Source organism: Apus apus, chromosome 18 (genome assembly GCF_020740795.1).
Source record: "Apus apus isolate bApuApu2 chromosome 18, bApuApu2.pri.cur, whole genome shotgun sequence".
NCBI lineage: Eukaryota > Metazoa > Chordata > Aves > Apodiformes > Apodidae > Apus > Apus apus.
The window spans coordinates 11,173,434-11,189,119 of NC_067299.1; the positions used below are offsets into that span (position 1 = coordinate 11,173,434).

The window sequence follows — 15,686 nt, forward strand, 5'->3', positions numbered from 1 at the left end:
CAAGGGAACAAACACAGATTAAGGGACACAAACAGGCAGAATTATAGCAACAGGCAGCCAGCTCAGCGCAGAGTCACCCAGCCGTGCAGCAGCCTGGGGAGCAGCCCCTGCTCCCGGGTGTACCCGTCTGCGGAGGGGACATGAGCACCGGCTGCTCTGGTGTGGCGGGACTTACACACCTTGTTGTCACCCAGTCCTTAAGGTTAAAGAAGTTTCCACCACCCTAGGGTTCCTGCAGGGAAGTCTCAAGCGTCAGATAACAGGATGGAAAAAATGTAATGGAGCAGCACAACAACAGGAGCAGCTGGAGCTGGTGCTTCTGGAGAGGGACTAGAGAGAAGAAGCCCCTGGGCATTTTACCCTGACAATCCAGGCACCCATTCTTCACACCCAGTTCAGGCACTTCTCAGTCCAATTATGATTTCTGGTCTGGGGTCACCACGATCTGTGTTGGACTCCTCCTCTGGCCCCTGTGGGCCTTTACCTGCTCTTATCTGGGCAGGTTGCAGCTTCTGCTGACAGCCATAGCCTCCTTATCTCCCAGTCTGTGCTGGTCTTGGGGCCTTTCTTCACCTCCTGTAGCAACAGATCAAGATAAGCTCAACTTCTCCAGGTGAAAGTTGGCAGCTTGTGGCCCAAGGCTTCAGCAAACCTGGCTGCTGATGCTGGGCAAGACTGTTCAGACACAAGAACTCAGTTATAAGAATTCAGTTACCTGAGCTTCATTTGCATCATGAAGATGGATCACTTTTCCCTCTGAGGTGTCCTGAGAGACGCTCCAGCCCCCTCCCCTGCTCTGTGCCTCCTAGTTTTATGTGTAGCAATAGGACAAGGAGCAATGGTCTTAAGCTGAAAGAGGGGAAATTGAGATGAGTTATTAGGAGGAAATTCTTTCCTGTGAGGGTGGTGAGAGCCTGGCCCAGGTTGCCCAGGGAAGCTGTGGCTGCCCCATCCCTGGAAGTGTTGAAGGGCAGGCTGGATGGGGCTTGGAGCAGCCTGGGCTGGTGGGAGGTGTCCCTGCCCATGCCGGGGGCTTGGAACCTGATGATCTTTAAGTTCTCCTCCAGCCCAAACCATTCTATGAATCTATGGTTCTGTGAAGAGGTCCAGACCTCTAGGACCAGAGCCCATCATCCAGGAGCCCTCACCAACTTCCCCGGCACATTTCAGATCTGCTGACAGCAGGATGCCACCCATTACTTGCCTACCAAGGTGGCACAGATAGTGTCTGTATTTGAAAGGCTGTGACTCATCTCAGGATCTCCAGAGTTAGAGTCTAGTTTCTGCACTTAGCAGATTGGCAGGAATTGTCATAAACATGGGATTTGTGGAAACTCCTGGATAAACACAACAACTTGAGGAAGAGTCAATACAGAGGAAAGTTGTGGCTCAGAAATCTGTCACTGTTGGTGGAAGGAGGAGATGGGTGTGGGCAGCAGTGATTTGGTCAATACAATGTCATCCAAAAAAGCTTTTAAGAAGATCTATCATGGATTGTCCAAAGACACCAAGCTGTGACAGATCAATAGGTTGCAGAGCTGGGAAACAAAGATAAGACTAATTGGTAAACATTCCCTGTTCAGAGAGCTTGGCTGTTGGATGCTGCAGGTATCTACTGGGCTTGGCTTTCTCAGGTTATTTATAGGTGATGGAGAACAGGCAGGAAATAGCCCAGTGACAGTGTTTCCTGGTGGAGCAAATGGTTCAGAACAGTTGTGTCTAAAAGCGGCTGGAGAAAGCTGCAGAAGGATTTCAGGCTGCAGGGTGGGTGGGTGATAAAAAAAGCAAATGAAATCCATGTTGATAAGGGTACAGCGAAGCACCTCCCTAGTGACACAGTGGGAGAGCCTGGATTAGCTCCTGCCATTCACCAGGCAGGTCTGGGGGTGACTGTGGGCAAGTCTCTGAAAACATCAGCTGAAGGTTGAGGAGCATTTGAAATGTAAAATAAGAAGTTCAGAAACTGGAAGGAAAGGAATGGGCCCCCAGCAGGAAACTACAGCTGGGGCTGCTCAGGGCTCTGTGCAGTTTTGGCAACTGGTTCAGGAAAGATGCAGAAGAACTGGAAAAGGTGACAGAGATGAGGAAGGGGTGAGCAGAGGTGGGAATGACACCCCTGCAAGAAAAGGCTGAACAGATCAAAACTGCCTGGATGAGGTCTAGTGGGAGGTGTCCCTGCCCGTGCAGGGGGTTGGAACTAGATGATCTTTAAGGTCCCTTCCAACCCAAACCAGTCTGGGATTCTGTGCTTCTATGGCCCTAGGAGGAGCAGAGGTGAACTCACAGGGAGGGAAGCAGTAAGTTCAGGGTGGGTCAGATCACACGGTAACAGCCAAGGGAAAGTACTGAAAGCTTTTGAGGGAAGGCAGAATATCAGTTTCTTATCCAAAAGAGATGGTGGCATCCCAAATAATTGAATCCTTTGGAAAAGTTTGGGAAATGCGAGTTCAGAGAGAGCTGATTGTATTCCCTCTGCCTGTAAATCAATTTCCTGTGCCATGGCCATGCAATGAGAGTCCTGGTGCTTTCCATCTCAGGTGGCCCTGCCCCTGCTCTCTGGTGTCATGGCCTGTGCTGACGGGCTCCCAGTGCTCCTTGTAGCAGTAGGAGATGGAAGAGGAAACTGCAGCTTGCAGCTGCACTCCTCAGGCAACGTGCCTGGGCTCTCTGGCCTGCAGCCCTGCCCTCCTGCTGGAAGCTGCCCGGCAGAGCCTGGCCTGACAGCACCCTCTGGGGCCCAGGAGAAGTGGAAGCAACGAGCCTCTGCATTTCTCAAATGGCTTCTTTTAAACATCAACACCACAGAATCCTTCTGGTTGGAAAACACCTTGAAGGTCATTAATCCAACCATTAATCCAACTCCGTCGAGTCCAGTGCTGACCCATGTCCCTCAGCACCACATCTGCAGGGCTTTTCAACACCTCCAGGGATGGGGATCCAACCACCACCCTGGGCAGCCTGTGCTGGTGTTTAACAACCCATTCAGGGAAGAAGTTTCTTCTCATATCCAATCTAAACCTCCCCTGGCACAACCTGAGAGCATCACACGTGACATTCACAGCCCAGGCCCAAGATGACATCAATTCCAATGCTCACTGCCAGGTGCTACCTCCTCCCATGCTGCCTTACTACTTACTCATACTCTCCCTCCTGTTGTCATCCTCCTTCAGGATGGCTTCCTTCTGGTTGTCCTGGGCTGCCTGGCTGGAGTTCTCCTTGTCACTGGATGGGGAGTCACAGGCTCCATCTGATTTCTTTTCCGAGGCCTCTTCATCAGCTTTCTCCAGGGGATGTATTTTCACAACTTTCACAGGCAATGTCTTCTCCTTACCAACCTCAGAGTCACACTGCATTTGTGTTTGAGGTGCCTTTCATGGTGGTGATGAGTGCTAGCTTGCTTGGCCAGAAAGAGGACCTTGCTGGAGAGGGCTAGCTGGCACACGGCATTTCTGATACTATGGGACAAGCTGTCCAGGCCTCTCTGGAGAGAGCAGAAGACATCTTTGGACACACAACAGCCCTAGAGCTTGGAGAAAAGGCAGAAATGGGTTATTTAGGGATAACAAGAGGACATGGTACAAACGAGACTTTTCTGCATCAAGCCAAGGAGACTCACTGTGAGGACAGGATACCTGATGGTACCTCCTTCCCATGGTGGGAGGGGATGGTGCTGATGGGAACACGGTGCTGGTGGGAGCTGCTGCCTCTCTGCTGCCTTCCACCACGTCAGGGCTGCGCAGCCACCAGGTCCTGGCGACCAGGGCATCAGCAGAGGGTCACTCTCCACACGTGTCTCCAAACCCGTCTTAAGGCAGGAGAGCTAGCCAAAAGAAGATTTCTAAATGTGACAAGAAATCCCCAAGTTTGACAGCTGAGAACATTTTCATGAAGTTATTACCTTCTGCACTGAGTTCAGTCTTTGCTCTGAGCTGGCAGCTGCCTCCTCCTGCCTGTCATGCTCCTCATGACTCACTGCCGGGGGGCCTGAGGAGGAGGCAGGCAGAGAAATACCACTCTAAAATGCAGACACCAAGACCCAGTAAAACTAGAGTGTAAAAAAAAAAGCCCCCTGACACATAACAAGATAAGAAAAGATTGGTTTTCAGCAGTTTTTCTTGGCCAGCCTCTCTCTCTCCAGCTCTGGGGAAGGCAGCTCTCATCACCACGCCGCAGACTCTAAAATTCACACCCCCTTGGAGGCATTTTTAGCACATTAATACCACAGTGGCTGGAAGATGAAGGGGATGGCATCTGCTGGGGTGCTGCTTCCCTCAAAGAAGGAACATTTGGAGACTTGCAAGAAAAGTGTAAAGCCATGATTTTTGTGGGAAACGTTGTGTGGCACCAGTGGGTGCATGGTCAGGGATGGAATTGGTGTGTCCACAGGCTTGGCCTTGGCAGATCCTGCTTGAGGACTTCTGCATTTTCTGAGCTGTGATGTTGAGTCCTGACATAAACCAATGCAAAAGTTGGTCTGCTCACTTACTTGCTGATGCTTCCTGTCAGAGCTTTCCTGAGCCCTCCTCGTGCTCCCTCACTCTGCTCAGATCTGAGTCGCTCCTTCACAAACGAGACCTCTCATGCACAGGCCCCAAATCCCTAAAGACATAGGGACATAAAGACTTTACCTGTATCACCTTTCCTGGGATGAACTGGGAGCCTTTTGTGTGCTTCAGCTCTTGGAAAGCCCAGGCAGTGTTTTGGGTGTGCTGATAGCCAGTCCAGGCACAGGAATGAAGGACCATGCAGATGTTTTTGAGGTGCTTCCCTTGCTCACCCCAGGCTTGAGGGCTTCCAGGTCACATCCTCCTGCCAGGGAAACATTAGGGCACCAACAGACTCATCCTGTTTGCAGGTGGTGGCTGTGGAGTTCAGCCTGCAGTAAGTGGTGGGAGGGCAGCAGTGCCCACCTGCAAACCCCAAAACTGGCTGATGCAGATGAAAAATCCCCACCTGGGAGGAGCAGCCCTGTGGGTCCCAGAGGGATGGACTGCAGGGAACAGGAGGTCTTCCCACACAGGAATTGTAGGGCACCTTGCAATCTGCCAACCAGTGTGCCCAGGTAGTCAAGCAGGTCACCAGCATCCTGGCCTGTACCAGCACCAGTGTGGCCAGCAGGACCAGGGATTGTCCCCCTGTGCTCAGCACTGGTGAAGCTGCACCTCAAATCCTGGGGTCAGGTCTGGGCCCCTCACAACAAGAAGGACCTTGAGGGGCTGGAGAGTGTCCAGGGAAGGGCAAGGGAGCTGGGGAAGGGGCTGGAGCACAAGTGTGAGCAGGAGCAGCTGAGGGAGCTGGGAGTGTCCAGCCTGGAGACAAGGAGGTGAGGGGAGACCTGCTGGCTCTGCAGCTGCCTGAGAGGAGGTTGGAGCCAGGGGGGTCGGGCTCTGCTCCCCAGGAGCAAGTGATGGGACAAGAGGAAATGGCCTCAAGTTGTGCCAGAGGAGGTTTAAATTGGATATTGGGAACAATTTCTTCCTCAAAAGGTCTGTCAGGGCCTGGCCCAGGCTGCCCAGGGCAGGGGTGGGGTCCCTGTCCCTGGAGGGATTCAAATCCATGTAGATGTGGTGCTGAGAGACATGGGGCAGTGGTGGCCTTGGCAGGGCTGGGTTAATGGTTGGACTTGGTGATCTTAAATGTCTTTTCCAACCAAAACAATTCTATGATTCTATGATTCTATCTCTTTTTAGTTTCAAAATAACCAAGGCAGAATTGTTCCTTCTCCTCAGGCTGTCAGCTCATGGAAGTCATTATGACCCTGGCTGGGGAGCTGAGCTCCCCGGGCGCCTGGGGGTGCGCAGAGCGTGGGCAGCAGAGCCTCAGCCTCTGGTGCTGAAAAGAATGAAAAGGGTTTGACACTTCCTATGTATCCACTCAACTGCTGCCTGCAAAGGCTGGGGCCTGAGCTTTGTTTATGCTCTGCTCTTGCCCTGCAGTGCCCAGAGTGTGTCCTACAGGAAGGCTGAGCTTCAGAGGTGGAAACCTGACACATCAGCTTCTGTGAGCACTTCAAAGGTTTTAAACAGGCCTTTCCAATGGAGACAGATTTTGGAGCACAGATTTATTTGAATATTTAACAACTATTAAGCCTGCAGTGCAGAAGATACAGAGTGGGGATCTGACTGTGCCCATGAATGCCTTGAGCAAGATCTTCAGCAAGTGAAAATTAGGTAGTTAGCCTGAAGTTAAGGATGTAAATTAACTCACACAGCCGTACAGATATGCTGATGTTTGGCCATTGCATATATTAACTGAAGCACATTTCAGATGTGGGAACTCCAGATTTTGCAAGAGACTGTTCTGATTATTAACATCATCAAAATGATCTGACCCCGAACGAAAGGATAAAGACACAGTTGAGGAGTAGAGGGAATCTACAGGAGGGAGAAGAAGTGGAAGATGCTGTATTTTCTTCAGCAGCTAGGAGATGACCAACCTCAGCAAAGCCACCTAGGACACTAGATTTGGCCATGACATGTTTTGCCTTTTTCCATCTCTGCAGAGCCAGAATTAGCTGCAGGTTGGACAGAAAGGAGATGAAAATGCAGCTAGCAGTAGGGAGCTGGTTTGATGAGGGTGGCAGAAGCTTTGCAGTTGCCTTTGCACAGGCTGCCCCACGTTATGCGCCCCTTGACGTTCAGCTGTGCGGAATAACAGGCTGAGAACCACCACCCGCCCCCCGCGCGGGAGGCACAGTTCCCTCTGTAGGTGTCCTGATCTCGATCCTTTGTGGAGAACTTCATGTTGTTGTGTACATTCCTGGGGTTTTTTGAGTCCATGGCATCCCCTGCTGTTCCCGAGTACGTTCCCAGCCTCAGCCGGTAGCCCTGGGACTCGTCTTCCACGTTGAAGAGGTTGTAGTCTGCAACATGGATGTTGTTTGAAGCATCCCAGATAAGAAACCTGACCTGGTAGACCTTCTGCTGGGTGATCTGATGGATGTACTCAGTGCCCAGCCAGAACTCGGTGTGCATGTTCCCAAACCCATGCTTGTAGGTGCTCCAGGACTCGGCCCAGCTGATCTGCGTGCTCTGCCGGTTCCTCTGGATCACCGTCCAGCCCCCGCCCGCCCCGCTCATCTCGCAGTACACCAGGATGGGGTGAAGGCCTGTGGGCTGGATGATGTAGACACCACTGGGGCTGCCAGCAGTGAGCTCACTGCAGTCCTTGGGCCAACCTGGGGCGGGAGAGAGGGTGAGTTAACACAAGCCTGTGCAGCAGGACAGAAGATCAATGAATGGTTTGTGTTGGGAGAGACCTCAAAGCTCATCTAGTTCCAACCCCCTGCATGGAGAGAGTATGAAGTGACACATATGAGAAGGGAAGTAGTTTAAATCCTCCTGCAAATAGCATCATAAAGTCTCAGACTGGTTTGGGTTGGAAGGAACCTTCAAGATCATCCAGTCCCACCCCTGCATGGGCAGGGACACCTCCCACCAGCCCAGGTTGCTCCAAGCCCCATCCAACCTGCCCTTCAACACTGCCAGGGATGGGGCAGCCACAGCTTCCCTGGGCAACCTGGGCCAGGCTCTCACCACCCTCACAGCAAAGAATTTCTTCCTAAAATCTCATCTCAATCTCCTCTTTCCATTTGAAACCGTTCCCCCTCATCCCATCCCTCCCTGCCCTTGTCAAAAGTCCCTCCCCAGCTTTCCTGGAGCCCCTTCAGGTAATGGAAGGTGCTCTAACATCCCTCCTGCTGGACCCATGCCAAGGTGGACAGGAGCTGGATGCAGCAAACCAGTGCCGTGGAAGACCCCAGGGATGTCCCTGTTTTGTCCTGGAGCAAACATGCTGCATGGCTCATTAGGGGTCATAGGCATGAAGCAGAACCCAGTGGTGGTGGCAACTGTCCAGCTGATTATGTCTGGGGTTTGTGTCAGGAAGGGACTAGGCCAGTGGAAGCTTGAAGCTGTCTCAGATGAAAGCAGGAGTCACACCTGGTGCTGAGAAAAATCTGCCTCTTCCAACTGAGAGTGCAGAAGTTTCATGGGCCACAGCATGTCCTCTGCATGGGGCAGCCACGTGCCACCAAGCCACCACCGCGTGAAGCTCCTGCTTCCTACAGTACAACCCATGGTGACAAATGACACTTTTTGCCTGAGCCAGCTTGCAGCTATGGTTGCCAAAAAATACTGAAAAAAACCCCAATTTTCTGAAGTTTCACATTTGAAAAATGATGGGATCACATCAGCAGCTTCAAAACCATCAGCCCTGGAGAGAGAATCAGGACGGATGGGACTTTGCCCAGCAGGGCTGAGATGCCTGTGCAGGTGAAACCCAGGTTGCATTCCTTGCTCAGAGTAGTCCAGGCTACTCCAAGACCCTTCCAGAGTTCCCTCGAGGCTCTAACTTGCAGCTCAACCATTGGAACGGAGCAAGAAGGGAAGTGATCAAGACACCCAAAGAGGTTTATCCATAAATCAAAGAAGTAGGAGGGTTTTTTCCCCCCACAAACTCTGCCTGTTACATGGGGTTTCAAAACCATCTTCTCTCACAACTCCTGTCTGCAGAGATGTGACGCTCAGGCCACCACCCCAGGAGGGATGGGGTGTTATCCCATGCCCAGCACTTCTCTTTCATGACAGGTCCATGTAAATGCCACGAGTCAGCCAAACCTACCTCCACTGGGACAGCTAAAGCCAGTCTAAGCTCAGAGAAGTCCTGCTGCAGAAGTGAAGAGTTTCTCCTCAGGAAGTGGGGCATCTCCCAGTGGCCAATGCTCTTCAGAGCTCCCAAGAGCCACCGTGGCACCACCACCATCTGCCACTGCCAAGGAGGACCCACACTGGCAGCTCTGCCCTGCAGAGCCCACCCGGATGTGGCTGAGGTGGCTCCATGGCAGCTTGGAGCTGCCCTGACCCTGATAAAAAGCAGCCCCAGTACCACTTCAGGGATGTCCTCATGCCCCCTGGGCTGATTGAAGAGCCACTACGTGCTACCAACAAGCTGTTCTCCACCAGCTTTCTTGACGTTTGTTTCCAGGCAGATATTTCTGCCTCCCTTTCCTTGGCTTTTTCCTCCTTGGCTTCTGGAACTTCTGCAAGATGGGAAATGTTTGTCTCCCAGCTGTGCAGTGTGAGAGATGTTTTCTGTTCCCAGAAGAAACCTCAAAGTACCTCCTAAGGAGAGAATCACAGAATCACAGAATGACAGTATATTAGGAGCTGGAAGGGACCTCTGGAGATCATCAAGTCCAACCCCCCTGCCAGAGCAGGACCAAAACCAGGGCAGGTCACTCAGAAAGGCAGCCAGACAGGTCTGGAAAGTCTGCAGAGAAGGAGACTCCACAGCCTCTCTGGGCAGCCTGTCCCAGGGCTCTGTCACCCTCCCAGGAAAGAAGTTCTTCCTCATGTTGAGGTGGAACTTCCTGGGCTCCAGTTTGAATCCATTGCCCAACAATCAGAAACCACTGATACCTGTGCTAGCAGGTACCTGTGCACACACAAATCAAATTTTACTGTCACTAATGTGTTCCTTTTGGTGCCTGTTTCCAGCATTATCAACTAGGATCAAATTTGTGTAGAGCAAATATTCTTGTGTTGGGAAGGTCTAATTATCATCCAAACATGGGCAAGAAAGAAATCCCTGTCATAGCTGAGAAGCTCTATCTCCATGTTCCCCAAGAGAATGGGGCCTTGGGTCTCACTGTTGGAGGAACCTCTTCCTCCTCTTTGGTTTCCATGTCTTCAATGCCTGCAAGTGAAGACACCAAAAAGCCCCATTTATGGACACTTTGCTGCTTGCTGAGCCCTGGGGCAGAAGCCAAGGCCCTCCTGGTGCCTCTGCCTTTGGTTGTTGTGCAAGTGTTGATGAACTTCCCTCCAACCATCATCCTTTTGCCACTTGGCCCCTGCACCGCCCGTGCTCCTGCTGGAGCTCCAGCTCCCTCGTCCTTTCCTCTGACACTGCCAGCAAATCTGGGGCTCTTCCAGGATTTGGGGCAGCCAAAGGATGGTCCCTGGCTCTGGGGGGTGACACACCAGCCCGTCCCCTTCCATTTGCTGTCAGCCAGGCCTGACAGAAGGGTTTTGCTTTCCACTTCCCACACCAGGCAGAGCCGGCAGGTGACTGTGTCCTTGGTCCCACCCTCTTGCTGAGACCTGTGCTGAACCCCAGAGTTCCCTCCAGCAGGAACCACCCCTGCACTGCTGCTGATGTCACCTGGAGGTGACAGACCACAGGTGTGGGGCAGAGTGAGCTGCAGAACACTGATGCTCCCTGCAGGAGCAGCCAGAGGCTGGGCAGAACAAGTTGGTAACAGCCACCAACCCCACAAAACCACTTTCTAAGCCCCAAATCTCCATGCAAAGGGGATGGAGCAGGTGGAAAGGACCTTCCTGACCCCTGTCAGTGACAACTGGTGCTCTGAAATGTGGGATTCATTAAAAGCCACCATATCTGAAGCAAACAAAGATGGTCAGCAAGGGCTGGGACAGACCCAGCCTTGCTTTTCCCAGCCTGTGTGGACTTTCTGCTTCCATGCAGAGACCCCAGAACTGTGTGTGACAATTAAAGCAGGAGGCCACTGGCCTTTTCCCTTTCTAAAAACCCACCACTGTCCTCATCCCTGTCCCATGCAGTCATAGTTTCAAGCCCTGTGGTGTGAACAAGGCTCCTGCAGGACATCCCACCCCTCCCAGTGGAGACCAGGAGATGCCACAGGGAGCAACGCTGACAGCCACATGGCAGAAACCCCGACCCTGCAGCCCTGGTGGTAACTGGGGGCAGCAATGGGCAGGGGGACCATGTGCAAGGTGCTTCTGGTCTGAACTATGAGACAGAAACATCTCACAGTTGTCAGGAAGTTGAGCCCCTTCCCCACAGCTGTCTGGGGCCAGAAGACCTCCATGGCTGGTGGAACCACCTGAGAACCAGCAACCAGACATGAGACTTCTCGAGATGCCAGAGAACCCCACTGGTTCACTGCAGGCAGGAGCCATGTCTTGTTCTCCCAGGAACGCAGCACGACACCTTCCCATGTCTGGGTAGCTCCTCTCTCCCCTGTAGACCATGTCTTCTGCTCCTCTGTGGGCCCAAAGCACAAAGTGAGACACAGCAGGTACAACAAAACCACCTATCACCTGCCTGAGAGGAGGCTGGAGCCAGGGGGGTTGGTCTCCTCTCCCCAGGAACAAGTGATGGGACAAGAGGAAATGGCCTCAAGTTGTGCCAGGGGAGGTTCAGCTTGGATCTTGGGAACAATTTCTTCCCCAAAGGGCTGTCAGGGCCTGGCCCAGGCTGCCCAGGGCAGGGGTGGGGTCCCCATCCCTGGAGGGGTTTCAAAGCCGTGTAGATGTGGTGCTGAGGGACATGGGGCAGGGGTGGCCTTGGCAGAGCTGGGTTAATGGTTGGACTGGATGATCTTAAAGGTCTTTTCCAACCCAAATGATTCCATGGTTCTATGTCACCTACTGCAACGTCCCAGTTTCCTCCTGAACACTCCAGTGCCCAATGTGACCATCCACTGGCACAGGAGGGAAAAGGGAAACAGACACATGCAAGGACAGAACCAGTTTGTAAGCTCATGGTTGGGAAAGAAAGTGCTGCAAGAGGCAGGATTTGAGGGAAGGTAAACATGGACCAAGAGATAAAATCCTCTGAAGAACTTCAGGGCTGCTGGGGAGCTGCAGAGGGTTGTGTCATGATGCCATCTGCTGCCTCCAGTGAGCTGAGCCCTGGGAGCCAGGGCCACAAACAACTGCAGAGGGTTTGGGGATGGAGGGACACTGCTCGTTGCCTTCCATCTCCCAAATCCTGGAATTTACTGCCACGGATGAAGTGATTAGCAAGTGAAGAACGACATTAGGTGCTTTGATGGTGGTATCTCCACACTGCTAATGTAAACCACTGCGATGGTTTAACACTTGATCTTCCCTGGTGGGAAAGGAGGGTTCCTGGTCTGCCACATGGGCCCTGTGTCCATGACATATCAGTCTGGGAAAGGTTTGGGACTGCTAGGAGCAACCTTGCAGGGAGGGCAGGTCCCTGCTGATCTCATCACCACTTTGTGCACTTCCAGGTACCCCAGGTCCCCAGAGAACACAGGCTGAAGGGGTTCCCAGCAGGTGGGTGCAGGTGGCATGGACAGCCTTTAGCAGAGATGGGTTTGAACAAGGCTTTTGCAAAGTGGAGCTGGCATGGGACTGAGCGTGGCTAAAGCTGCTCAGGGAGGAATTTTACTGGAGCTAAAATCTAAGATTTTAAAAGAATTCTCAAATTTGATCCCTTTTTCTCCCTTATTCATCTCCACAGGTGAGCTGTGCTGAGCTCTGGGGCCTCCCTGCTGTCCTGCACAGGAGCCAGGCTCCCCTGCACGGGGTCCAGGCCACCCCTTGGCCAGGTTGGCCAGCAGGACCCTCAGCCCCTCACACACCAGGTCAGCAGATGGGCTCAAGGGGACGACACAGGAGCTGACCAGTGTCACTGGTGAAATGCAGCTCTCCAGAGGAATCTTTCATTCCAAACCCGAGAAATAAGATGATACAGATGTCTTCACGTCAGCCCTGGGGCCATCCTCCAAGAGGCCCTTCTGACACCCTTTTCCTCCCGAGCCAGTGAGTTTGCACATGTGCTCACAGCCCCTGCAGCCCTGTGGGCACCAGCTCTGATCAGTTCTGCTCAACATCATTTGCTTCACAGCCCTACAACACCCAAGGCAGCCTCCTCCTCCCTCTGCCCATGGACAGGAGATGTTCTGAGGTCAAGGCTACTTGTCTCAAGAAATATCTTCCCATGTGTTGGGCAGCAAAGTGACTTTTCTTTCCTATCCTGTTGTAATCACTGGGCTGTGGCTGCAGGTCTGGCAGGGCTCAGCCAAGCCCTGACTGCAGCAATTACTCCCCTGTCCTGGTTGCTGCATCTCAGGAGCTTGCAGGTCCCCTCCAGGCTGGCCCTGGCCTCGGGAGGGGTCCAGCCCCTTCAAGACCATCTAGTTCCAACCCCCCTGCATGGGCAAGGACACCTCCCACCAGCCCAGGTTGCTCCAAGCCCCATCCAACCTGCCCTTCAACACTGCCAGGGATGGGGCAGCCACAGCTTCCCTGGGCAACCTGGGCCAGGGTCTCACCACCCTCACAGGAAAGAGTTTCCTCCTAATGTCAAATCTAAATCTCCCCTCTTCCAGTTTGAAGCCATTCCCATTTGTCCTATCACTCCTCCTTGTCCAAAGTCCCTCCCCAGCTTTCCTGGGGACTAAGGGGAAGCATAACAGGGGCTGGGGGCTGGAAATGGGTAGCAGGGGGACAGATGGGGCTCCTGGGAGGGGCAGGGGTTGGCAGTGATGATGGTTCCCATCACACACTCCCTGCTCCAATGCTAAAGGCACCAGCCATGACTCCACTGGGGAATGGGCAGCCAGTGGTCAGGGGGCTGGATCTCACCTGGCTGTGATCAAAGCCTTCAAACTCGGAGGAGCTCAAGCTGCACAGACCTCCCATCTCCAGGTCATCTGTGTTGATACCTCCTTGACAGCAGCAGTGTCCCATCGTTGAGGTTCACACCATTCATACTTGGCTGCTGAGCACAAACTGTCCTCACTGATGAGGGCTCACCACGTAGCCTTCTCCTTCCCCAGCAGAGCCAAGCACACAGCTTATGACTTGAGGTTCCTTAAAGCCTCAAACCACACTCTTCAGGAAACCTCTGGTGCTGTCTGGGGTCTGGTTGCACACACAGTCCAAGTGCAGGACTGCCACCTCCTGGGCAGCTGGGAAACTCGGTGTGCAACAGCCCCCAAAAACCTGGAGTAACTCATGGGCCACCTGGCTGACAAATGACTGCCATGGCAAGTAGTTCCCATTAAGAGAAACCCAACCTTTGGGCACTTCAAAAGCAGTTGAGGCAGAAGCTCCAGGGCCAATGAGCAGCTCCATGGCCATTGTGTGTTAACCCAGAGCACGAGTCCCACCACTGGATCATGCATATTTGCTCTACTGCAAGACTTAGCAGGCCAGGGTGTAGTGGAAGTCCCTGGAGAGCCAGCTGGGGCTGAAGAGACACCTTTCACCATAGTCATGGAGTGGCTGGGTTGGAAGGGATGTATAAAGATCATTTAGTCCAACCCCCCTGCTAGAGCAGGATCACCTACAGCAGATCCTACAGGAACATGTACAGATGGGTTTGGAAAGTCTCCAGAGAAGGAGCCTCCACAGCCTCTCTGGGCAGCCTGTCCCAGGGCTCTGTCACCCTCACAGAAAGAAGTTTTGCCTGATGTTTAGCATGAACCTCTTGTGTTCCAGCTTGTGCCCATTGCCCCTTGTCCTGTCACTGGGCACTGCTGGAAAGAGTCATTCCCATGGCCCTGCACTGGACTCTTTCCAGTAGTTCCTTATCCCATGGGACCTTTGATGCAGTTTCTTGCACACCCTTTCTCAGCCTAAAAAGTGCACGGGTGAAACCAAACCTTCACCTGACAGTCCTGCTCTGAAGCTGGGGTGTCTCCATCCCCTGGAGCCCATGGGTTTGCCATGGAGAAGTGTGCATGAGGCCTCAGACTGGACACAGGGCAGCTTCCCCACCCCATGGCTCCTGCCTCCCTCAGCCCCTTGCCCTGCCCTGGGGCTGTCCCTGCCCACACCCCCTGCCTGCCAGCCCCCCTGCCCGCAGTGTCACTGCCCATGGCCAGACCCCTTGTGCTGCCCCAGAACCCCAAACCCTTCATCTTTGTGTTAAACTCTAGTTTTTCTTCTCCTCCCCACGTTCCCCTGCAGCTCAGAGAGGCAGGAATGAGCTGCAGGGAATTGCAGCACGAGCAGTTTAAGCCAGGGGGGTCGGTCACTTCTTCTGAATAAGTGAGAGGACAAGAGGAAATGACCTCGGGTTGCTTCAAGGGAGGTTTAGATTGGATCTTGGGAAAAATTCTTCCCCAAAAGGGCTGTCAGGGCCTGGCCCAGGCTGCCCAGGGCAGGGGTGGGGTCCCCATCCCTGGAGGGGTTTCAAAGCCCTGGAGATGGTGCTGAGGGACATGGGGCAGGGGTGGCCTTGGCAGGGCTGGGGGAACAGTTGGACTTGATGACCTTAAAGGCCTTTTTCAACCAAAACAATTTAATTATTCCGTGATTCATTTTGTAGTCTGTATATATGTGCAGAAATGAGGAGAAAAGCTCTGGAGGCATTGGCAGATCTCCCAGGGAATCACTGAGGACAGCCAGATGTCCCCATCCCTGCTGGCCTGGCCTGGCAGGGTGACACCTGGGGAGCCAGGCAGGATGGGCAGGGGCTGTTGTGGCAGCACCACAGCAGGACACAGGAACTGCCTGGAAAGTGAGGGTGAAGGAGGAACACTCAGTGGGCCAAAGCCCAGCAGAGGATGCACGACAGCAGAGGAGGAGGCTGCAGTGGCACAGAGGAACCTGGTGGTGAGTGGGCTGAGCCTCAGCCAAGCGCTGCAGGACACTGATGTGCCCTTCCAGGCAGGAAGGACAAACCCAAATTTAGTCCAAATGTAGAAGCCAAGATGCCAAGTGTAGCAATGCAGTGAAAAGAGAGAGACAGTGCTGGCAGCCCTGGGCACACTGCCCGAGAGGCCAGCAAAATCTCCCCTCTGTGACTGCATTCCTGCCATTAAGGGACCCTCTGAGGTCCCTTCTTGCAGCACCACATGGCACTGGCAGAGGGAAAAAACACATGAGATAATCTTTGTGCTCCTCAGCAGCCACGGCCAAGAGAAGTCCAGCAGCCACTCA

The 15,686-nt window shown here is 53.3% G+C and overlaps 1 protein-coding gene across 1 annotated transcript; it reads right to left on the reverse strand.

Moving 5' to 3' along the window:
- Positions 1-6,548: 6,548 nt before the first annotated feature.
- LOC127392016 (fibrinogen-like protein 1-like protein) lies at positions 6,549-10,938 on the reverse strand. The gene is made up of 2 exons (XM_051635396.1): positions 10,868-10,938; positions 6,549-7,177 (listed from the first exon to the last, which is right to left on the reverse strand). Exons 1-2 carry the CDS (start codon positions 10,887-10,889, stop codon positions 6,549-6,551), a joined length of 651 nt encoding a protein of 216 aa, XP_051491356.1. The 5' UTR covers positions 10,890-10,938.
- Between the last annotated feature and the right edge of the window lie 4,748 nt (positions 10,939-15,686).

Excerpts from the sequence above, each read along its gene's own strand:
- LOC127392016 (XM_051635396.1), bottom strand. The coding sequence starts at position 10,889 with ATGTCTGGTTGCTGGTTCTCAG. Across the intron at positions 7,178-10,867 it reads GTCTGGTTGCTGGTTCTCAG|GTTGGCCCAAGGACTGCAGT; the intron begins GTGGTTCCACCA and ends CTCCCGCCCCAG.